This window comes from Dermacentor variabilis, chromosome 4 (genome assembly GCF_050947875.1).
Source record: "Dermacentor variabilis isolate Ectoservices chromosome 4, ASM5094787v1, whole genome shotgun sequence".
Classification (NCBI taxonomy): domain Eukaryota; kingdom Metazoa; phylum Arthropoda; class Arachnida; order Ixodida; family Ixodidae; genus Dermacentor; species Dermacentor variabilis.
The window spans coordinates 86751446-86775167 of record NC_134571.1 but is presented as its reverse complement, the minus strand read 5'-3'; the positions used below and the strand labels follow the sequence as shown (position 1 = coordinate 86775167).

Genomic DNA, 23722 nt, shown 5'->3' with positions numbered 1-23722 from the left:
ATCAAGGAATGTGCAACAGGAATAATAAGAGTGCCGATGTCAATTGCCCTTGGTCGGCCGATTCCTGCAGAGTGATAGCGTTACCTGCGGATCGTTGGCTTCTGCGCAGCGCAGTGGAGCCGTTTTTACCACGTGATGGCGTTCGGCGAATAGCGGCGCTAGAATCTCTTGAGGCGTAAGGTCCCTCTTTATTGAGGCGGTGCCAGCGGCGTGCGAAAAACAGTGGCGCAACTCTGGCTCCCTAAAGGAAGCCTATACAGTAACTCTATTATGGTACGTCATAGTTGCCTAAGCGACCTTATTGGCAGCTTCCACGGAGCTCTGGTATGGGCTGGGCGCATGTTGAGCGTAATAGATTTATATACACAGACGCGTCGATTAGGGTAAAACAAACTACAGCTTCGCTGCTAGTCCTTCACAGAGTGGCAGGGCTGATTATTTCCTTTTTTTGTCAGATAAAAGAAGTCCGTCGAACACGTGAGTTGAGCCGAGGACCTCGCAGTCATGGAACGCAGCGCCACAAAACACGACCTAAGAGCGAGCCTATTACGGAATATATGTACGTTGTCGCGTAGTGCAGCTCGGCTAGAGACAAATGAAGCAACGCGCGTCCTCCTCCGTAGTACCTAGGCAAAGGCAAATTTCAATAAGCAGAAGTCACCAGATTTCTTTCTACCAACTCACGCATACATGAACAATGGTCCACCAAACGTGAGAAAGAAGCTCTCGCGCAGATGAATGGTTCGAGATGTATACTTGCTACCCAGAAGGAATCTTTGCCGAGGCCTAGATTTCGGCACCGCCTATCCCCACCTAGTCAGGAGCACTCCCAGGCATGAGGGAAGAAACGAAGGGGAGGCTTTCCGCTGTCCCCAGTGTTCAGTTTTCTGAAAGTTTATGCAGGCTTCGTGGAATTTTTCATAACCTCCTTTGTCCTTCCATTATATACTGCTTTGTACGGCAAAACCATTAAAGAAGAGACAAGCAAGAAAAATCTTAACGCAGTCCATGCAGCATCTTTCAGGGGCTTCGTTTTATTGGGCACACACGAAGCTTGTCACTTTTCAATACATTTCCTCAGGTTGCAGCTTACTGGCAGTCTCAAAGTAGCTCCTCCACAGCTTTGCAGCTGCAACCACTTTGCATAATAACCACCACTGTGGTATCCTCCCTATGTACAACAAGAGTATTGCATCAATGCAAATTTCACACCTGCTTCGCATATTGTCTGTGCACATTGGAAAATCCTATTTGCTTCAGGCAGGCAGGAAACAAAAAGAAAGAAAGCCACCACTAGGCATGCAGTACAATATGTACAGGCTGCAATGCCGGTGTGTCAGCTTTTGCGTAGGTTGCTAGATACATTTTAAAGGCAACAGTAATAGTAGCGGTAGTTCACGTTGACTGGCTACATTCAACCGGAATACTGCAATCTGTCTGTCGCAAGAACAAGTAAAACTTTTCCTAGACAAGAATTTTTTTTTTCTAACAGTACATATGCCAGTGGAGGCTTTACAGTTCTCTGTACATGTGTCTGTCCGCATGCTGGCCTATGTGCAAATAAGAGTGCGAGAAAAATGTGTACATTGTAAAACAACAGCACTTCTGGCATAACTATACTTGCTACCCAGTCCTGTATGTTGTACTGTTCACACAACAAAATCTTATTTGCACTTTACATGATACATTCCCACCCATTCTGACCAGTGAGCCAAGCAGAACAATACAGCAGCTGCTACATTTGTATTTCTATTTTAAAACAGTAACCGTCAGCTGCTGAGAAGCATGCCACAAGTCCATGCCAGTAAAATCACTTACAACAGGCACATTCAGATTCTGGTGGCACTTAATCTTCCGAGTTGACATTTATACGACGAGTCGGTTTTCATTTTGCCTTTTACTTTCTCATCCAACGCTGCTGATAAAGAAAGATTGCAGTATTCTGGGATGCTGTACATAAGTGGTAAAAGGCAAAAATTAAAATTTTCAGGCAATAAAGACAAGAAAGACAATGTTTTTCATTTTCAATTTGCTGTAACAAAAGCAAACAAAACAAGGGAAATAACCTTTTTCAGAACTGGAATGTTGCCGGGCAATGTTGGGTCCACAACAAGATACCATTAACAAGGGGGGGAAAAAATGTGAACTATGCACACTGACGCACGTGGCTAATACGAAAACACTCATTGCCTGGCAGTAGCGGTGAGAAGGGTCGCAATGATTGGCCCACTGGCATGAGAAAAAAAAAAGTATGTCAACACAAAATACAAACACAAGCTATCTAATAAGAGTGTCCACTGCAATGACGAGATAGAGAGTCAAGGGCTAAAACTTAATACAGTCTAAGGCACACACACAAGAAAATAAACACTGGTGCAGTGGCACGTTGGACTAGTGGTCTTGTCTTAAAAGGTCATTTTGTTGTTCTCCACATTGAAGCGGCCTCCTCCATAAGCCACCGCAATCCTCTCATGGCAGCCCTGTTCGTCCGTTGTGCAGAAGTATTCTCACCAGTTACAACAATTTGACCTGGTGAGTGCACTCTTGTATCTACCCTGCAAGAGGATGCCGCATTCAAAATGAACATTAAAAATGCCTGCCAAACACGGGGGCATTATCATGCAGCGATCTTGCTTGTCGCCTCCTTTTTGGTCGTGGTTGTTGAAGTAACCCATGGTTTTCCTTTGCCAAGTAAACTCCTCTTGGAATAAATGTTGAAAGCAGGCTGGTTCTAGAACCCTTTCGAAAGAACCTGGTGGCAGGGATTCAAATGTAACGAGACTGATTTTGAATGCCTGCCCATTCTAATGCAGGCATTGCCAAACAGTGGCACTTCTTTCACCACTCCTTGATTCTTCTGGTCTCTGGAATTCTCTTCAAGCTGGCTGGCTTCCTTGTGCAGAAAAATTTTATGGGCAGTAGCAAATACACAGTGAAGAACTTGATCGCAGTGCTCTGCTCCAAGTGTCCTGTGAAGTGCGAGGGCCTTAGGAAAGAGACGCATGAAGAGATCTCTGCTGAGCTTATGGTGCAGGCCAGTGGGGATGGAAGTGGTGGTCACGTGACCTATTCACTCCTCACTGCAGGCAAGATTGAATCTTCTCGATCCACTCCTGTGCAGCCGCAGCATCTGCAGCCATAAAGTTGTACATCCGCTTGCTTGTTTTCACCTGCATGAAGAGAAAGCAAAAATATATGCTGAGAAGATTTGTACAGTGCAGGTGAACACAGACAACCCTAGCTGAGCACATGATTCTCGTAAGCTACCTTTATGAACATTTTCAGGTACCATTGCTTCCCAACTGGCATCTTAGGACCAGTGTGCGCATCGTATGTGGAGGCATGAAATCGATGACAATTACCACAGCAAGCTCCAACACTCATGGTCATTAAAGAAGTTGGCACTAGCTATGTACACGAAACCAAATAACATAAGACTCTAAGCACACAGACCCTACGCACATAGACTACAGCTCAGATTTGGATTCGGCAGTGGTGGGTGTGAACAACATGGTGTTGAGCTCATTTCGAGGCTGCATGACTGAACTAAGCAGAAGTATGGACTTTTTTTTTCCAGGGAGCTCACATTCTGTGAAATTTTTTAACGCTGATCACACGAGTTCCAAAAGAAAAGGAAACACTTACATCGAAGAAGGACTTCTCGTCAGCCCTTTTCGGTGCCCCTTGGATGATCAGAGACGGGGTCACTGAGATCACCTCGGAAAGGTCAATCAGCCCCTTGCAGTGTGAGTCTTCCACCGCGTCATAGTACCGCAGCTGCAATAGTAAAAAACGTATCAGCAGTTGCAACAAAGAAATGCAAAATGGCAAAAGAGTTATGCTGGTGATACCCGTCCTTCGCCAGTTGTGTATGAGCTAAATATGTCTTCTTTTTTTTCTATGCGAGTTTTCCTTTACGATAACACTAAATTAAAACGCCCACTGCAAATCAGTCTAGCAATGGTAGTCAACCTCACCTGGTGCTTGGTGGAGTCGAGCACAAACCAACGCTGCTTCCACCCTTTGAGCAAGGCTCCCCGCTTGAAGAGGTAGCCTTCGTGTGTCCGGTTCTCCGGGCAGTTGGACGAGAACTGGTCGTAATACTGGCTGGTCGAGTGCATGCCTGCATTATACAAAGACATTGGCATACATAAGAGATAATCATACAGAGTGGTGTCGATAACGAGCAGAAATTAAGCCTAGCCAAAATGCAAGTAAAGAGCAGCGCCACGGCTTCAGCCACAAGCCAGCTCAGCTGCTTAAATAAAGTAAGCTCAATAGAGTTTAGCTTGGCCGATGACCTTTAATGAGCTTGGAAAAGGGCAGAGCTTAATCTCATATTTCAGCCCTACACACACTTCAATAGCTCAAAATAGTGAAAAGCCCATACGCTGAGTGCTATGCCAACTAGATTTCCTCAGTACAGGTTTTTAAAAGATTGCCCATTGCATAGTACAACTTCATCACTTCACCTGTACTACTCAGAAGTAGACATTACTTGCAAGATAAATCAAAATTTGCAATTAGTAGTTTAACAATTTTCAACTAACTATATTTGTGATCATTTTTAGTCTCACTCACTACATAGAATTCTAGAAATACTGAAAATATTTTCCTTTCGTACATAGAGAATGCCAAAAACACTCTTGAGAATCATTCTGTACACTAGCCTGCCTGCCCACCCATTTCTTTGTTTGCTGTGTTATTTCATATGCACATAAGACAAGAATGGGCAGACAGAAATGTGCAAGATTCGACAGTGCTACGGGTGCTCACCTAACTCAAAATAATGTCTACTTTATTGCAGTGAAATAAGCAGAAGAGGAGAGAGGGTGCAAGAAACATCTTATGTAAGGCCAGGCTGCAGGGGAGAGGCAGAATAGCAACATAGCCAATCGGTCAATCATCTCTTCTATTTGCGTAACCCTGCCCTGCCCTGACTGCTAGGCACCCATTGAAAACTAAAATTTCACCTGCAGCTAATGCCACTTGTGTCTTCATGGAAACAGCAAGAACAAGTTTTGCTTTAAACATGCCCATCTCACAGAAAATGTAGCAAGATAGGAAGAAAAACAGAACGCTTACAAAAATGGCGTTGTCTAAAAATTCTCAAATGTTTCGGCCTCTCCACGGAAGCCTTGTTCACTGACTTTTAAACGTTTAAGAATTTTTAGACAACCCCATTTTGGTCGGCATTCTGTTTTTCTTCCTATTATGCCATTACTTCCCGACCAGACGAGATTTTGTCAAACTCTGGATTTCAAAATGTAGCAAAGTTAATGCAAACCCCTTCCACAACGAGTATGTCGACTAGCTATCCATAAAGTAGACCAAACCATTGATTACAAGCAAGCAGCTGGAGAAGGGGTTGAAATATGCCACAATTTGTTCACAAACAAAATAATGAGCAGCTCAGAAATGCTACCTACCGGAGGTGATGGAGGCACTTTCAGAGCTAGGCCCTTTGGTGAGTGCAGTCGAGCCAGGGTCCGGAACTACATTCTTGTACTTGGTGCAGTTCTTGGGCACCTGTGGCAGACATCGCTCGTGGCAGTTGTAACCACAGTCCACGCAATGCATGCCTGCAGAGGAAGAGCACAAGCACAATGTGGTATGTCTCTTAATAAGCCATAAGTCAAGTCCTCGACTAATTTCATAAGTCAGGTAGTTTAGAAGAAAACAGACAAGAAAAGAAGAAAAAAACCACAAAGATTTTTGTAGGGTTGATGAACCCTTTAAGGACAAGACATTAAAAAGCTCGAAGGAAATGCTCATTTTTCATATTGCTATGGAACAGCCGCCACAGTGTGGCTGCACTGAGAAGAAAGAAGATGACGTGTGTGCCGGCTCGATATAGCGTCGTCATTTTGGCCTCCGTTAGCTTCCTTGTAAATAAATTGTATATAGCATTCAGCTTCAGCTACACGTAACATTAATTTGGTGGAGGTGGCAATCCCCGTGCCCGTCATGAAGCTTCGCAGCGGTCGCAACAATATAAATGTAACAATATAAACATAACAATATAAATGTTTAAAATACATCGAGAATAAGAACACTTAGCAAAGAGAAAAAAATATTTCGCGGACTCCATTCCACAAATAGGTTCGTTGCCTATGGCCAATGCTAGACAGAACACCAAAAGAAGGCTTCACTCCAGACTACCTATGCCTTCATGTGGAACTTGTACAGACAATTTCTTTGATGTGAAACAGAAGTGTGCATTGCATTTCCTCTGCATTAGCTGTGTGATACCATTGCAGCCAGGGATTTTACATCAGTATTTCTTCTCTACCCATGCTTAAAAAACAAAGAAAAAAAAAAAGAGAGAGAGAGAGAGAGAGTTGTGCACCAAACTTCTTTGTCGTCCTCTGTTCCTGCTCTAATATAACAAAGGATACTTGCTACCTAAAGTTCAGTGTTGGCCGAAGACATTTAGCCAAAAACATTGTACTAAAAGCCGAAACATAAGAAAAAAAGTGTGTTTTGGTTTGCTGCCTGTAGGTAACGCTCGCGCACAAAGGGTTAATAGGTCTGAATAGGCTAAGGCTTCAGATCTCACCAGTTTTGACAAGTCCCCAGAGAATACTCGAGCACAGGTCACAGTAGGTGGGTGTCGAGTAGCTGCAGCGGTCAAAGCGATGAGGGTACGACTGCGGGGGCACAGCCGGTGCGGCTCCAGGTGCGCCCCCCGCTGCCTCCAGGGGGCCACCGGCCATCTTGCCCCGCACCAGGAACTCAATGGTGGAACGCTTGTGCAGCGCCCTCCCATGGGCACGCACAAACTCCGTGCTGAACGAAGCCTGGCGCTGAAATGTGCAAAGGGGTTGGGATGTGCAACATTAGCAAGCTGTCACCATTGTATCCATTGCGTAGAGAAAAAAAAAAGAGAAAAAAAAAACATGACACCACCAGTGTCACAAAATCTGTAGTTCATTTACAGCAGTAGCTGCAGCCTTAATGGATCTACTGTGTGTGTCCTGTTGCTTTGACCTGGTCACCTTTACTCAACTTTTGCTGTGCAAGATTTTTGTCACTGGGAAGGGTCAGGAGCACATGGCTTGTTGAAGACAGGTGCATGTAGCACTTGTCTCACCATCACATTGTGTGACAAGCAAGGGAAGTGGACTGACATTTGTCTTACTCTCGGTTTACGTGTTTCACATTCAATGTGACATAGGCACGGCATAAGGCTAAGAAACATAGCTGTGCTATGCAGTTTTCGGTGGTGCATTTAAAGCAGCTAGCCAATTTCAGTGGTGTACACCTGGTTTGCATGCAGGAGACCCAAAATCGAATCCCGAGGTGGGGTGATCTTTTTTTTTTTTTTCCTCTCCTTTTCAGCGTACAAATGATACCAACCACTCTACACAAACAAAAGCTGTCAGTTCAAATTGTGGAAAACTCTAGAACAGCTATCACTGCAAAAAACAGGGCAGCTGCTGCTGCAACAAGACTTCATGCTAAGTAAAACACTGCAAGCAGCACAAATTATTCTAATCAACAGAGGTGAGAGTAAGAGCCACTCAGCCTGTGGGATAGCACTACCTCGTATAACTGAACTTAACCACAAGTGCATGCACAACTGCAGTAACATATACATGAGCTATTGTCTCCACCAGAATATTCAGTGTCACTGAAGGTTATGACCTGTGAGCCATAAAAAAAATATATCTGCATAGCACTTTTTTACAAACCCACTGTTGTTAGTATGAAGAAGGACAAGTAACGGAAATTTTAAAAGATGCCAAGGATACGGCACATTCAGACACATGCATCTGCATGGATACCACATCTCTTAGGCAAAAATATAAGCTATTTGAGCAGTGCCCGAGAGCTCTGCTCATCATATTCTTCCATTTTTTGTGAAGAACTTTCTTTAATGGCTAGCTTATTCTTTAGGTTGCCGTTTCCTAGCAGCCTACTGTCAGCACATATTTACCTCTGCTTCACTTTGTACAATTTGCTCAACTGAACTTAATTTTAAGCAACTCCTGCAAATGTTCCGGGCCAATTTGCTTTCAACAAGCTAACAAAAACTACAGACCCACTTATCCTGCTGGCTATGATTATCAGGTGTTACAGAAACAACCTATGAACCCCCACCAACCCTTTCTTATAACTGCAACAGCAATGCATACTTGATGTCTGCAATGGTTCATGAATCCTCTTGTCTGAAAGTTCTCGTGTGTCATATGTCTAATAATGCAATACACAAGGCAGAAAAAGATGCATAAGGTGCACAGAAATTTCAGAGGCAGCAGCTGTCCTTTGCCAAGTACGTGCTAGATGGTTACCATGGTACAGCACACAGCAAACACAAGACACTTCACAAAGGTGCCTGCTATATGCACCTCGCTGTCACAGTAGCAGTTCGATGTGAAGAGTCGTTAGTTTTTGTCTTTTTGCTAACAGTTGCTAAGTCAAAGTTCCACCCAATGCTCACTGCTCTACCATTGTCTTGTCTACACACATTCAAGATATTCAATCACGCTCCTTCCATATTGCTCGATGCATAAGAGCATGCTTTGCTTTTCAAACAAAAATTATTACATTCAAAACTTTAGCAAGTACAGTTATTAGTAGAACCTCAGAAAATCTGCCTCATTAAATATGCCAGTATCTACAAGAAAAACCTGCACACTAAAGTGCATGTACTAAAAAATATATAGAAAAAGACACTAACACAATGAACATGTCCATCAGCTACAATGCCACTAACTCTATAACCATGCCACCATGCTCATGCATGTACTAAGTAACATGTTGCCAAAAGTTTGTCTGAATTTCCCTTTATTAATTACATTGCCAAAACTTACTTCAAGTACGTACACTTTTTCGAATTGAAAATACTGTAAAGAAGCTGCAAATTAACCTAACTTCCTTTCCACTCATAAAATGCAATGTCACATTCTTTTGCCCATTCCCTGATGCATGCCATAGCAGGAGTGTTACGTACTTCGCATCTTGCCGTAACCCTGTGACATTAGCACCACGAGAGACTGGCAATTCCATTCACATCTAGTTCTACAGTCACTCTGTCAGCCCTGTTTCAATAGTTTAAAACGGTGGCTTGTCCAACATTACTAAGCATGACATATCATATTTGACATCATGTGTTCTAATATAACCTAAGGAATGACGTCATAAGTTAGACATCCGCCAACTGTATCAAGTTTATATCATGAAAAATGCATGCACTTCAGGAAAATAAAAAGAAATAATTTCCAGCAGGTCCAACTAAAATCTACTATACCTGTGTATCTCCAGATCTGACACCCTCAACAAAATGTGAGCACACGGTTTTATGATGGTGGGTGAGGAAATTAAACTTTCCCATATGACACAAGAGGATACCAGACAAAATAAACGTCAAGCCATGCATGAACACTTGTACTACACTAAGCACCTAGTAGTCCAGTAGTGTCTATAGCTATAACAAATGGCTACCCTAAACCAGTGGCACAACTTGCCTGCTTGTGGCTGTTCAGGACCCTGTCAGAAGCAAAACCAAGGAAACAAAACCAAAACAAGCACAAAAATGCCAATGTATAATGTAAAGCTTTTAAGCCAAGCAAGGTGCTTAAGTCATACCACACCAAGCAATATGCAAAGAAAAATAAAGTGTGCACCGAGGCACTGTGTCTAATAGCCCATAGGCATAGCACTAACTCGGCAAAATTTGGTAACTATCACAAGGTCATGCAACACAACTCAAGATACTGTTAGGGCTCAGATGAATATGAGTACCATACAAATGCTCTTTTTGTCTCAAGCACAATGACTTATATGTGGAAGGTGATGTTTCATGAATAACTAATGTTCTGCATGGCGGTGACAATATAAATGCCACCTCAGATGACTGGCAGCAGCCAGAAAAAACATTAAATCTTGTGATGACCCACAGGTCCCCATATTTACTGAATTCAAGGATGACTTCCTTTTCTTGAAAGGACAGTAGAACGCTTAACAATCTGTGCATTCAGATACAAGAAAATTGGAAACACTGTGGCAATAACCCTTTCAAAAATGACAGTCAATGTCATTGTCTAAATACTAATAGGAACTTTCAAGAACACACATCTGGTTTTATATGCCACTATTTATTGATGCTGCTTTGCACTCTGCTAATGTGCTTCCTACACAAAATGAGCAAGCATGGAAGAGTCTTTGTTGTGTGCATTGAGCAAGTACCATAAATGTGCATAAACTTGCGATGCCAAAGAGCAGGTTCATTTCTGTGACAGCCACAACCGGAAGTGAAGCATTAGTGACAGTGGCAGATATGAGCACAATAACTAGGTGAATCTGTCTCATTTTGCAGGTTCAAGATCACTCTTTCTAGTACTACTAGGTATGAATGAGTATGACCGCTGAAAAACATTGGCACTGCCATCAGTCTTGTGTCGAAAGTTGCATCATGCGACACCACTTTGCCATGGCAAGAGCAAGTGCAGCTTGGAAAGGGTAATCTTATCCCACAATTTAAAAGGTTTATATTAATATATTAATTGTCTGCAACTGAGTGACACCGGCTGCTATACTAGCAGTAAAAAAAGTTTCTCAGAGGCTTCTAGATGCTAGATGGTCATTGTGTAATGCATCCCAACCAGGCTGAGATTTGCTCTTGTTTGGTTGGATTAATCATTAATCAAGAATGTGGCAATGAACCTTGGTCTGCACAAAATAAGCTGGTAAGAGCTCTTTTTGCCATCCTCCATGGTTTAAAGCTCCCTTCCCAAATGTTTATTATCAGTAAGTCAAATGCTTGTCAAGGAGTGTCAGAGTTCAGGACGTGGCCAGGTTACAGTTGATGATGGTGCTTGACATTGTAAAAAAAATTTAGAGTATTTGACCTGTCTTTTTGCTGGCAGCGCAAATAAAGGAGGCCTTTATAACACCAGATGTTCTCATACAGCACATATAACTTCAAAAGTAAAACAAGAAAACAAGGGCTCTTGCATAAAGCTCCTACAGCCAACAGTCAAAAAAAAAAAAGCTTCCTCAGATGAAAAAAAATGAAGCAGGTGATCTGGAACATGACCTAAAGTTACATGTCATTTGGGTGCTGAATTTATGTCCTTGCGCCCGATATTTGAAGTCCAAATAATTTTAATGTAAAACACAATGCACTTATTTAAAACCGTATAAGGGGGAACCCAGCACATGAAAGTAAGCTTTTGAATAGCTGGTGCACCCGTTCTTCGTGATAAAAAAAAAGAAGAGTCCTCGATTGTAACGCACACCCATGTGCCATGACCTACAAAAAAGAAAAATCCTTTATAGTATCGTGCACCTCATTATTTCATACAGAAATACAACTTTCTCTCATTTGGAAAAGATAGATTTACTCCAAAGCTGCGATGAATGAAAAAAAAAAGTTGCAGTTTTGCCCGAAAGGCGAAGCATTGATTACGACAGCAATTATAGTAGACAGCTATACGAAAAGTAAGCATAGTATCTGCCGTATAAACTTTTAAACATTCGCTTACTAACTAAATTAATGGGGACGGTGTCACACACGCACAAGCAAACATGAACATGTCCTACTCAATGACCGCGGAAGCTGTTTATCAAAAAGCTGCAGTGAAGAAGTGCAGCAGCATGAGCGAGGGAATTAACCTTTGTGCGACCTCTCGCTTCAACGTGAACTAAGCGGCGAGACCACAGCGCGGTGCGCCTGGATGCGTAGACTCTCGTCTCCGTTGCAGATCGCTTTCAAGATAGGGGCCGTGCAGCTACGCCGTACGTAGCAGCCACCGGTGTAGAATGCCTCTCCTGCTTGCGCCAATCCCGCACGCAAGTTTCAGGAACTCCGAACGCCCGTGATGCAGCCCCCGATTTCCGTCCGCCTCCACACACTTGATCGCTTTCCTTTTAATTGCAGCAACGTGACAACTCGGCATGCCTTTGCATTCTGCATTTCCATGCTGATAGAACAAACGCAGAAAATGGGAAGATGGCCAATGCACTCATAGAGTTTCTTACTATAACACCTAGAGGGAAATCTGGCACCACCGTCTATAGGAGTTTCCGAAGGAGCGCTGTGCTGTCATGGGAATGACGGTATAAGTGTCTGCAAGGCTTGTGTTGGCTGGTGTTGTAAAATGCTTCGTCTAAAGCGTGGATATGGCTACACAAACAACACATTCTTAAAGTAAAATCTCCATAAAAGGTTTTAATTCACGCATATTACATCTTCCAGTGAAGTTTATTCAACTATAATGCATAACCAAGCAAAGAAAAGCAAGAACAGACGACAAAATGTTCCAAAGCGAGCGTGAATCTTGTCATCTGTCCTCCAACTTTAGCGGCCAGCTGATACTTTTTATGTTTCATATAATTGTACATGCAATAACAAGTTCTCATAATTAAACAAAACATGTTTTTGTGTAATAATAAAGCTAAAACAGTGTTTCATGTGCTGTTTAAACAGAAAATGAATCATTGTGACAGATGAAACGTTGCTTGCCAGGTGCGTCTTGAAGGTGTTCCAACTCTCCGAGAACGATGCCAATCCGAAGTCAATATACCGGCATTCCTATGCATACCACAGTGCAGCAGTGCCAGACTTCCCTCTAGGTGATATAGTGAGAAACTCTGCGGGTGCACTAACCTAAGCCAAAGGAAGCATTGCCTCAGTACACGTACTACAGTACATGGAGGAAGCTACGTCAGCCAGGCTCGAAGTGCGTACGAGACCGACCATTTTGAAATCCCGATGGCGATATGGTAACGCATATTTAGGGTGGTACTCGATTCTAACCCATACGTAATTTTTGGAACCCGCCGTGGTTGCTCAGTGGCTAGAGTGTTGGGCTGCTGATCACGAGGTCGCAGGATCGAATCCCGGCCACGGCGGCCGCATTTCGATGGGGGCGAAATTCGAAAACACCTGTGTGCTTAGATTTAGGTGCACGTTAAAGAACCCCAGGTGGTCAAAATTTCCGGAGTCCTCCACTACGGCGTGCCTCATAATCAGAAAGTGGTTTTGGCACGTAAAAACCCAAATATTATTATTATTAATTTTTGGACCCATTTTAGCGGAAAAAAGTGCTCGTTAGATTCAAGTAAATACAGTATAATAAAAATCAGATGGCATGTCTAGCGTAATAGCATAGGGCAGGGCACACAATTTCATCATTATAGAAAAACTTGTGAAAGAGTTCTGGGTCTTCAAAAGTTCAAGTGACTACCATTCCAAAATGACAAGATAATTTAGCGTTCTTCTGCCTTATATAATAATTAGGAAGGCTCAAACTGTGCCACTGTGGACCTATTCTATTCCATTTCAGTAGTTTTCATAGAAATAATAGTCGATGCCAAATATATCAAACACAGATACACTGAACTATTGTCTATATTGCACAGTTGTGAAAATCCCCTTGGAAATCCCATGCAGAAGTATAGCCATGTACTACATACATATCGATCTTCCATTCACTGCCACATTAGAGATATCAAATGTACGCTTCTCCTATTGGTGACACAATCACTTCTTGCATCATCGTAAATATTTATTGCCAACGAATTTGAAACAGCATTGTTTCGGCAGGTGCTGTCAAAGAAGATTCAATCAGAAGGGCAGTAAATGCCGTAGAAGATAAATGAGCGGAGTACTCTCAGTTTAGGTTGCTGTGCATATGGATGGCTTATGCGAGCTGTGGACGTTTGTTATCGACAAGAGTGGATCCTCTCAATTTAATATGCATTCTGCAAGAAACATCGATGACATTCAATTTTTTCACTGAGTGACTCTGGGCACGGGACGCCAAGCCAAAAATGTCCGTGCCACCGTGTTTGTCTCGTTGAAGGCCAAGGCTTACCGCGAACGGCATTTTATGGTTCCGCAAGCAACCAAAATGAATCCAGCCCCTCCCCCCTCCCCCGGACGTGTTTTTACGGTACAGTGGGAATGGACTCGGATGTTCTGCAAGTTGAGGGCCAGTATCGAATCTAACAAACAGCGTCTGTGTAGTGTCAGCAGTCACCAATGCAGAAGCCGAAGGGGAAGGGCCGGGAACAAATGAAACGTCGGAGCGCCAAGCAGCACACAAGAATAGATGGGCAGACGAGAAGCAGTGACAACTGGTTCCAACAGGAAAGGAGAGTGGAGGAGACCAGAGTTGGTTCTGAACCCGAAACGTGACCCAATAATCTGGTTGACTCGCAGCCGATGTGCGTTGATCAGACATTAAAGCTATGTACAGCCAATTACCAATTTTCCAGATATGCCCAATAATTTGGACACCTTCATGGTACCACCACAAACCCCTCAGAGACAATGTATAAGGACATCTGAAATTTTGAACATCGAAGCCCTTCGCCATCCGAGTTTCTGGACTACTTGCCATAGGTTCGAAATGGCATCAATCAAAGCCACCACCACCACCATTCGGACTATTTCGCAGTATCAAACGAGAGCTCTTGCACACCTATCCACAAGCAGCTGTAGCAACATAGGCAAACTAGGCCTAGATGTTTTGATGTTAGCTACCAAACTTCTTGCTGTTTGGTGCCATTTTTCATTAAAAGAACTCGCCGCTGTCAGCAATAGCGCCGACACTACCTTTGTCATTCTCGCAGATGGCTTCGAAGAGCGGAAAGTATGGCAACGATAAAGCGTTGCATAATGCCCGTTTCCAAAAGTCAGCTTCACCGCAATACAGAGGTGTTACTCGGTGAAACATACTAAGAATGTAAAGAGGGCACTGTCACGAGAGATAGTAGGTATTCTTTAATTATACACGTGTGCTCCTGCCATTTCCTGTCACAGTACAAGAAACATCACGCCTATTAAGTGTACTGGCAGGCCTTCAGAGCTATTTCGGGCGTGCCTGTGGGGATTTAAGCCCGTGAGGGCAGTAAAGGACATGCATTAATTTTTTCAGACTGCTCGATTTTCCGGACATTCTCACTGCCCCTACGAAGTCCGAAAAATCGGACGTTGACTGTATTGTAACTGGTAGGCAGCCAGGAACGCTCATGCATGATTCGCAGCAAAAGTGCGCAGATGTCAGCTTGGTGCACATCTCCGCAGGCTGGTTTGCTTCCACACTGCGCCCATTTCTTCCTTATATTGAATAAAAATGCACAAGAAGCATTTCGAGGCATGCGGGGCACAAGGCCAACTCGCAGCTGGGCGACGTGGGCTTTTAGGGTTAGCACTGCAATTAGTACTGCAAAATCTCGTTAACATGTTTTAGTACAAGGAAGGTACTAAACAAGGAAACTTAAGATCTGAAGTCACTAAAAAATTCTGCAGACTCAAACGTAGTTGACATTTACAAAATGCGAAGCATTGCACGAATCATTGCAGCGCAAGATGCGGACACGTAACCATCTGGTGGAACCCGAGCAGCGTGAGACCTGCATCATCGTTTTTGCAGCTTCAGGAAGCTTATGTTCGCGCTCCTTGAATTCCACCCAAGTCAGGAGCTGCTTCAAGCAAAGAATCTGGCGGGCAGTTTTGACATGCCAGCTCAGCGAGAATCGTTGCGGCATGGGAAGCTGACAGGCACAGAGCTCATGGAGCTCGAGCGACCCAATATGTGCGTTGTCGCTTTAAGACGGCAATGGTAAACCGAAACAAAATCAAGCTGGTGGGAGAAGACAGAATACGATGCCGTACTGCCGCCAGAGCATACATAACATGACACTCACTTTGCACCACCTGCAACAGGGAACGAGGACGCATTTCGGTTGTCACCTATTAAACACGTCCAGTCAACTACCTACACCGCAAGTACGTAAAGCAGATAAGCAAAGATCCTAGTTGCAATGGGTTGGCAGCAACAAAACTGTGAAATTGCTACCCTTTGCACTGTGTCCACCATTAGTAAAGCAATACTGAAACTGATAGGCTGGTGCCAAGAAAGCAGATGATGGATAATGTAAAAAGCCCTTACCACCAGAGTGTCCACAGTAGGAACAGGGACAGGGACGTCCAGCTTGTTCCAAAGCACATGCCACTTTTGTGGGAGATGGCCCAGGGCAGCTTCCTGGTCGTGCAGTGCCTGTGCAGGAAAGAATGACCCAATGCGAAGTAAGCCCGACAGGATGCAGCAGAATGCAAGTGCTACATTATAAAAGGTCATGGAAAACACCAGCCTCAAGAAGATGCAATTCTCCTGATCTCCTCATCTAGACGCTGGCGCAGTCTTTGTTTTCAGAAGGTCTTCAACTGTAAACTGGATATCCTGAATTGGCTTTTATGTGATGCTGTACAGGAAAACTTAAATCAGATGCACAGGCACATCAGCCCAACTTCTCTCATCCGACTGTAGCTGCCTTGAATTAGCGGTGTTTCTAATTACAGTTACCTTCAGCAAAGATATCCAGCTCTCATAGCATTACAGAGAAAAGTTTCATGGCCAGCAACAGAGCTGAATGATCATGGTTCAACAGACTCCTGTCAGACGAGTAAGAAGTGCCAAGTGGAGACGCACAAACCTCAAGCAGCTGAGTGAAGACGTCAACCTCCGCATCGCCTGCGTCGTCGTAGCAGGGGTACAGTGTTCGCCGAGCGGGTGCATTGTTGGCGTTGCTGGAGGAAACCCCAGGCCTTTGAGGTGGCATTGGCTCAGGAATAACCTTGGGGCCCCGCTCAAGGATGACTAGTTCAGGATCATAGATGGGGCCATGGCAGAGAGTCTCCTCCAAGTAGTACTCCCACACTTCCAGGTTGGACAGGTTCGAGTAGGGGCGCAAAACCTGGCAAGCACCATAGCACCAAGGAATGAAGAAAAAGCAAATGCATCGGTTGCAGCAGGGGCAAGCATTCAATAGCAGGCAGAAGTTTGCCAACCATGTTAGCGGCAACTAAACTGAATCCCTGCATCATCTGGCACGTAAGTGCAATAGGTTTGAAATTTAGGGGTATGTGAATATTTGTAAATTTTGAATCGAATGTATATTTTAAATATTATTTGATTAAATAACTAGGTGTCTGAAAATATTTGAATATTTGGCAAGATTAGAATACATCAAAACCTCGTTGATATGTTCCCGTTATGTACATTTTCCTAGCACCAACGTTCACAATCGCGAACCCAAAAAATGACTCAACAAAGTTATACTCATTTTTGCCAGTTCACACGTTCCCGAAAAACAAAATTTTTTGGCACCAACGCCAAGCTGCGATCGTATGATACGTTTTCCAGCCGCTAGATCCCATGTAAACAAGAAAACGCGCGAAGCGCGCGCGATCGAGAACAGTAGTGCTCTCGATCGTGCACGCTTATATAGCTGCCTGCCGTGGCAGCTTCACCGCAATACTAGCCCGCCCGTCTCACGTGAAAACGCCGGCGCGATCTGTTTTTCATTTCGGTGCCAGCAAATCTTCTCCAGGATCGTGGCACACAGCATTCACAGCTATCACTGCCAATCTTATTGCAATAAGGATCTTCGCCTATCTGTGCCGTCGGAAGCGTAGCACACTCTTTTGATAGGCGACAGCCGAAACGCACTGCCGTTCCCTGCTGCAGACCGCAATCGTGCACGTTATCTGGCCGCTTGATCTGATGTGAACAAGAAAAGTCAAGGGGTGCGCTTGATCGAGAACAGTATACAGCTAGCCGCCCGTCTCACACGAAAACGACAGCACACACAGTTTCTTATTCCGGTACCAGCAAATCTCCGCCTGGGTCGTCGCACGCCGCATGAACAGCTATCGCTGCCAAACTTACTGCGATAAGCATTTTCGCCTATTTGTTCTACAGCATGTGGTTCTGCCATTGGTAGCATACTGCACACTTTTAGCAGGCAATAATCCAAACACGCCGCCATTCCCTGCTGCAAGCGGCATCCGGCGTCGCCCACCAGCTCAATTTCGTTTGGGTTTCCTATCGCCCTCTTAAAGCACCACGCAATACGAAAACAACAAAACGCGTCTTGGGCCGCCTAAGCGCCACCAGCTCTACGCACGTCGTTGTCTCGTGGCTCAACGATCCGCGCGACGTTTCGCATTCCGTAGATGTCAACAATGGTTGGAGTCTGCCAAATTTTTTTAGTTACTTTGGATCACACGTTTTCTCGGTTAGTACGTCTTTTTTTTTTTTCCTCCAAGTTTTTCTCAAAATGTATGAACGAGGTTCCTACTGTATTCTAAAGAAACACGACGAACACATTGCCGCCATGCGGGAGCGGACAAGGTTATTTGCATTTATTCTTATTCAATATAAGATTATGTGCCAGGTTTAGTGCTGAATTTTGTGTCAATTTTGTGCTGCTTGCAGAATTTAGCACGTAAAGTAAGCTCATCCACTGGGCAACTAAGCTTTGCAGGAAAGCAAACCTCTCAGTGGCAAGGTGCACGGATTGGCAAACGGCAGTAAAGCACAGCGAAAGAGGATAGAGGCGATTACGCAAAGGGGTTCAACAGTAATTCGAATGCTCTTTCTAGAAGTATAGGTCGACAGGCCGATCCACACCAGTGATGCCCATGCATGCGGCCTCACTATGCAAACATACCAGCTCCCAGCCACAAGGACGTGTCACTCCTCAACGCAGCTTATCACACACCTGTTGGAACATTTCAGCACAGAGCAATGGGCAATCCACTACTGCAACACACACCTAAGAGGCACCCGGGGCTTGTACGGATATCGTGGGCGATTAGCGTAACCACAATGCCTGCATGCATTGCAGTATACTCAAAAGCACTATTCCAAATGGCTGCCACGGTTGGCGCATGCACTTTGTGCTCCCGGAAACGGTCATCTATCAACAACCATAGAACACCTCTTCGTCTGCAAGGCTATGACTGTTGATAATGAAACACAAAGTGTGCAGAGCAATCCATGAACAGGTGAGGCAGCTTGTCAGCAACGCACAGCAAAAAAATTTGGAGGACGCTTAAGCTTCGCCTTTAAGAATGGAATGCAAGAGCATTCAAAGATCCCTGACTGCTTGTCACACCTCCCGCCGACTGCAGCGTATGTCCCTGTAATGTTTACCGGGAAACGCTCGTGGCGAATGCTATGCACAAAGATGGGCTTTCTGGTCGAAATGCGGCCTCTTGCAAAGGCCGCGATGTGGCGGAGGCAAGCACCATCTGTAATCAAGGAAGCGGGCGCTGCTCCGTGGACTCTGATATATTTACGTGCGCGCAAGCACAAATGGCGGATGCCGTCTCCGGTCTGTGATTTGTAGAAACGCTGGAAAAGGGGTTTGTTTGAGCTTTCCCATAACAGAATTATGTTTTCTCGTATATTCAAATTACAATCTGAGAGCTATCATGTCTGTAGGTTTTGTGTAAGTCATAGCTTACGATTTTTCCACGTAATTTAGCTTAATTTAGCACGTAATTAGGTCAGTGAATTCCTTGCGTCGCATGAATGACCTGAGTATGTGCGGTTCGAAAATCTTTTTGTCAGTGCAACATCTGACACCGGATGCCGGACGCGGGCCACCTGAGCCGGCGCAGGATTTTCTGCGACATGGGCTCCTTAACGCTATTGCATTAAAATCTTCTTGCCTGACCGTAACCACACGTCAGAGCTGCACCTCAAACATTACTGCTGAGCAGGTGGCTGACCTTACAAGCACTAGCAGCTATTCAGTTTCGTAAATGCTTACATTGTCTATAAACTGATGTCCCCATGGTACATTTCAGGAAAACAGCTGGTTTCACAGGCAGCTTTAGAGGGTAGTATAAGCATTTTTGTCAATGCACTACGCCTCTCTTGCTGTTATGAGATTTTCCTTTGCTTTGAAATAATGATACTGTCATTGGCAGTCGTTGTTAACACTACCAATTCCTTGTAGAAGAAAGCTGGTGCAGAGTGGTGTCACAAGTAGGGTCGTGTTATTGAAAATCCACATGCAGTAAATCTTCACATATAACTTTTCTTCTCCTGATTGAATTTACGTACGTGCATTTTACACTATAGAAAGGATGTAGAGTCAAACCCGATTATATTAAACCTGGTTAAATAAAATTATCCCCTATGCAGGAAAATTCCTGAACAGCATGAAGCTACAACAAGAATATGCAGCCAAAAATGCAGCTACATCAAATGAAGTAAAGGAAAAGAAAACTTGTTTTACGTCGGATTTTAGAGAGGCTATGGTTATATTTGGGTTCTTGACATAGCAAATTTTCAGCACTATCCCCACTGGTTCTCCATAATGACATTCTACTGCCACATTCTTCACTGCTCATCAGCCCGTGTAGTCGACCACAAAGTGAGGAAGACAGCAGAAGCCTCACCTCGTCTTCCAGGTTGGCTGCATACCAGAAGTTGTAGAAGGCCGACGACTTGCACCACAGACGATCAGCGTACTCCCAAAAGGATGGAGCTGCAGAGGCACGTGCGGACGTTGAGGCGGCTGCGGCAGCTGACTCCTCGTCCGAACCACTTTCAGCCGAAGCCAGAGCTGCAGCCACATTGCGGCCACTGCGATGTAGGCTGCTCGCACCACTGGGCGAGGGAGTCCAGCCTAGCTCGATGCGCTCCAGCTCCGAATCGAGCAGGAAGGTGCGAAAGCGGCATGACACATGGTGGTACGCCAGGAACCGTAGGAACAGGTCGTTGAACTCAAACGACATCGGGAACTGCCGCAGGAGCTGTAGGGGTAGAATGCAAAGAGCACATTGAAAAATAGCAGCGGCGCACACAAATTTGCTAATTTAACTAGATTGTTTCACGCATAACAAGAAGTTGGTCTTGTCCATGTGAATTGCTCTGTCACTTTTTTACGTGACTGCCAATTTATAAATTACTGGTGATTTGTTGCTACTGCAGGCCAGTTGACTGGCAGTAAACAGCTTTGCTTCATTTAGTCTGGTCTGTCTAAGGCAGTAAAGCTAGGACATAGCCTTTATAATTAAATTGGCCCTGCAACACTTTTTTAGTGCCACCGCTTTTGCTATAGGCCTTTTGTTGGCATGTCGAAGAACTAAAAGAAAAAGAAATTATGATAATTAATGAACACAAACCAAAGTTATCAGTCACAGAAACTTCATAATACAAGAAAAATGAAGGTGACCCTCGACTCAAATTTTTGTGGCTCTGGATGCTAGATTTCACTCTGCCATGACATCTTAGTGTGGCGCCCAATAGCTGCAGCGCATTGGCGTTACATAAAAGAAGTTGGCAGTCCATGGTTGCCAAACCTGATCAGCTTGCTGATGACGTCACCATGGCCTCCACAATTGGGCGGCGTGTGGTGCAGTCTTGGAGGCCATGGTGCACTCCAATAGTTACAACAGCCTCCGAGAGGTAGCTGCTGGCACACTATGTATTCATCATGCTGATACATTGTTGCCATAGTTGCAATTCAGTAAAACTCTGTTAATATGTATCAGCTTAATAAGTAATTCCAGTTTAAATACAGTCACAATGAATTCCCGGCCCTGTCACCATTTAACCTAATGCACTGGCTGACTGCTTAAGCTGTAGTTGCTCAACGCATGCCAAACGGTTAGTGCGTAGTACAGTTAAACCTCAATATAACGAACTTCTACATAACGAAATTCTCGAAATAACGAAGTATTTAACTTTTCATAACGTCTTGTCCATAGAACACCATGTATTTAGAACCTCAATATAATGAAGTGTGTTTGTATACAACTTCAATATAACTAAATTTCACTGCCACCGCAAAGGAATGCTGAGACAATAAATGGAAACTTCCACGGATGCAGATGGACAAATGATTGAATTACAAGCTGCTGCCTGCAAATGTACCACTCAAAGCAAGTGCCAAAGGGGAGCCACATCCTGTTCCATATGAAGTCTAAGTGCGATAAGATCCTCTCGAGCCTTGCATACTGTGTGCTTTAGGTGCGAGTGAAAGTGTGAGGTGAGAAATTGCCGCCTTGCTGCTCGAGCAAAGGGAAAGAGTGGCAGGGGAATGAGCTCGTGGTAACGCAATCAAGCGCATGCGAGGGGGCAGAGCAGGGGGTAAGTTGGCGCGTCTCAATTATCGGCATGCATCACGACAGTGGCTGCGGGTGGCTGCAAGCAAGCGCGGCTGTGTGTACATGCAGCCACATATCCTGTTTTAGAGGTATACCACATGAGCAAAGAGTGGGTGTGCCGAGACGGTGTGGCACCATGTAAGCCGTCTTACCGTGCATTTAGTATTGGAGGTTGCACAATCTAGAGTTTCAGAGACCCATTGGAGCGAGAGGCAAACTAAGCATTTGCTCCCCGCTGCCGGAGCTTTTGCTGATAGCGTCGATCCCGGTGGGGGCGACGCCATCAGCTGCGGGGGCGAAGTACACGTGAAAGAGTAACTGGCATGACTTAATGCATACCGCTGAATATTGTCAACGTACGTGGCATGAAACCGTATCATTCGTCGCCGACTCCCAAATTTACCAAAAAGAATTGTTTTTTCATTCAAATTTGCTTTTCTCGATTGCCTGATAATAAAAAAAATTCTGCGTCCCCTTTCCATGCAAGAAAAATCGATCGGCAACTGTACTTATTTGCACAAAAAATTCGAATTTCTATAGAACAAAATTTCGGCATAACGAAGCAAATTGCTGATTTACCAACTTCGTTATATCAACGTTTAACTGCATTTACTCCATTTTTTGGCACGTACAAGCGTGGAATTGGCAAAATGTCATGTGCACAGACCGTAGTTAGCGAAATCGCAGCACACGGACCTTTCCCGGACTGCAGTCGCCACTGATAGTGACGTCAAAATATAATATCCATGACATGTTTCCTGCTCCCTCAGCTTCTAGCGCTTTCACATCGTCCTCATGGATGACGACGTGGATGATGGCCTTTCCGCATCCGACTCGGCTAGTGAATTGACTGCGAAGAAGGCGTTCTCAAAGAAGTGAAGCCTGATGGAGAAACTGGCCCGTGGCCTTGCTGAATTTGAGGAAGCCATCATAGCTGCAAGGCCACCATGACGACAAGTGAAAATCGCAGATTTCTTTTTTTTTTTTTGCTGCTTGCTCGTAAATAAAACTTGTCTGCATGTGTGTTTGAGTTACGATTAACATGTTTTTTTAGCCGGTAAGTCTATAGCCGCTCATCTGCCATTGTCAGTTAATTAGTACATGGCTCATTACATACCTGAAACATGCCAACAACATATTAGCAAGGTTCTATTGCACCTTGTTCATGGCAGTGTGATAATTAGGTGATACTTAAAATGGCTGCAAAACGTAATGCATTAATACACAATAAAACATAACGCAGTACACAATACACAGCATATGCAATATCATGCAACGTAAATTACACATTACATTTTTAACCAATAATTATAATGCCACACATCGACAATACGTCCCTCGCACAAAGTGCACAATATCACCGCATTGTGATGCTGCCATTGGTGCTGCCCAAATAGCTTTCTTGGGAGCATTTCAGAGCCCTTTTAGAGGGATACTGAACAAAAATATGAAAAAATGAGGGAAGCATTAAAATTCCACTCGGAAGACGCGACTGCTCCAATACGCAGTGTTTATTTCACATATTTTTTAACGGATGGCTGTATTTTTTAGGATTGTGAGCGCCTAGCAATTGCACGCTGGCAAGCATGGGGCTGCGTGCTGACCGCCATGACATCATGTGTGCCGGCTTGCAGCAGCCAGAGCAGACGTTGATGCAACAAGGCATTGAAGTTGTTTTGAAATGGTTCGCGTTTAAGTTTCTGAACACTACAGAAACAGGGCAGCAATTTGGATGTTGGGTCGACAATATTAACACGCTGATACAGGCAGTCGACCATTGCACAATAGCGAGCGTGCGCA

At 44.3% G+C, this 23722-nt stretch overlaps 1 protein-coding gene across 4 annotated transcripts in view; it reads right to left on the bottom strand.

Moving 5' to 3' along the window:
- Positions 1-1009: 1009 nt before the first annotated feature.
- The window catches only part of Sbf (SET domain binding factor), a 164112-nt gene continuing 141399 nt past the window's right edge, over positions 1010-23722 (bottom strand). For all 4 annotated transcript variants that reach the window (XM_075689723.1, XM_075689720.1, XM_075689721.1 and 1 more), the window contains 8 exons: positions 20210-20566; positions 16450-16710; positions 15906-16013; positions 6560-6806; positions 5430-5582; positions 3978-4123; positions 3646-3777; positions 1010-3170 (listed from right to left, as the gene is read on the bottom strand). In XM_075689723.1, coding sequence (XP_075545838.1) covers positions 3078-3170; positions 3646-3777; positions 3978-4123; positions 5430-5582; positions 6560-6806; positions 15906-16013; positions 16450-16710; positions 20210-20566 — 1497 coding nt within the window. In that variant the 3' untranslated portion in view covers positions 1010-3077. The remainder of the gene's footprint in view (positions 3171-3645; positions 3778-3977; positions 4124-5429; positions 5583-6559; positions 6807-15905; positions 16014-16449; positions 16711-20209; positions 20567-23722) is intronic.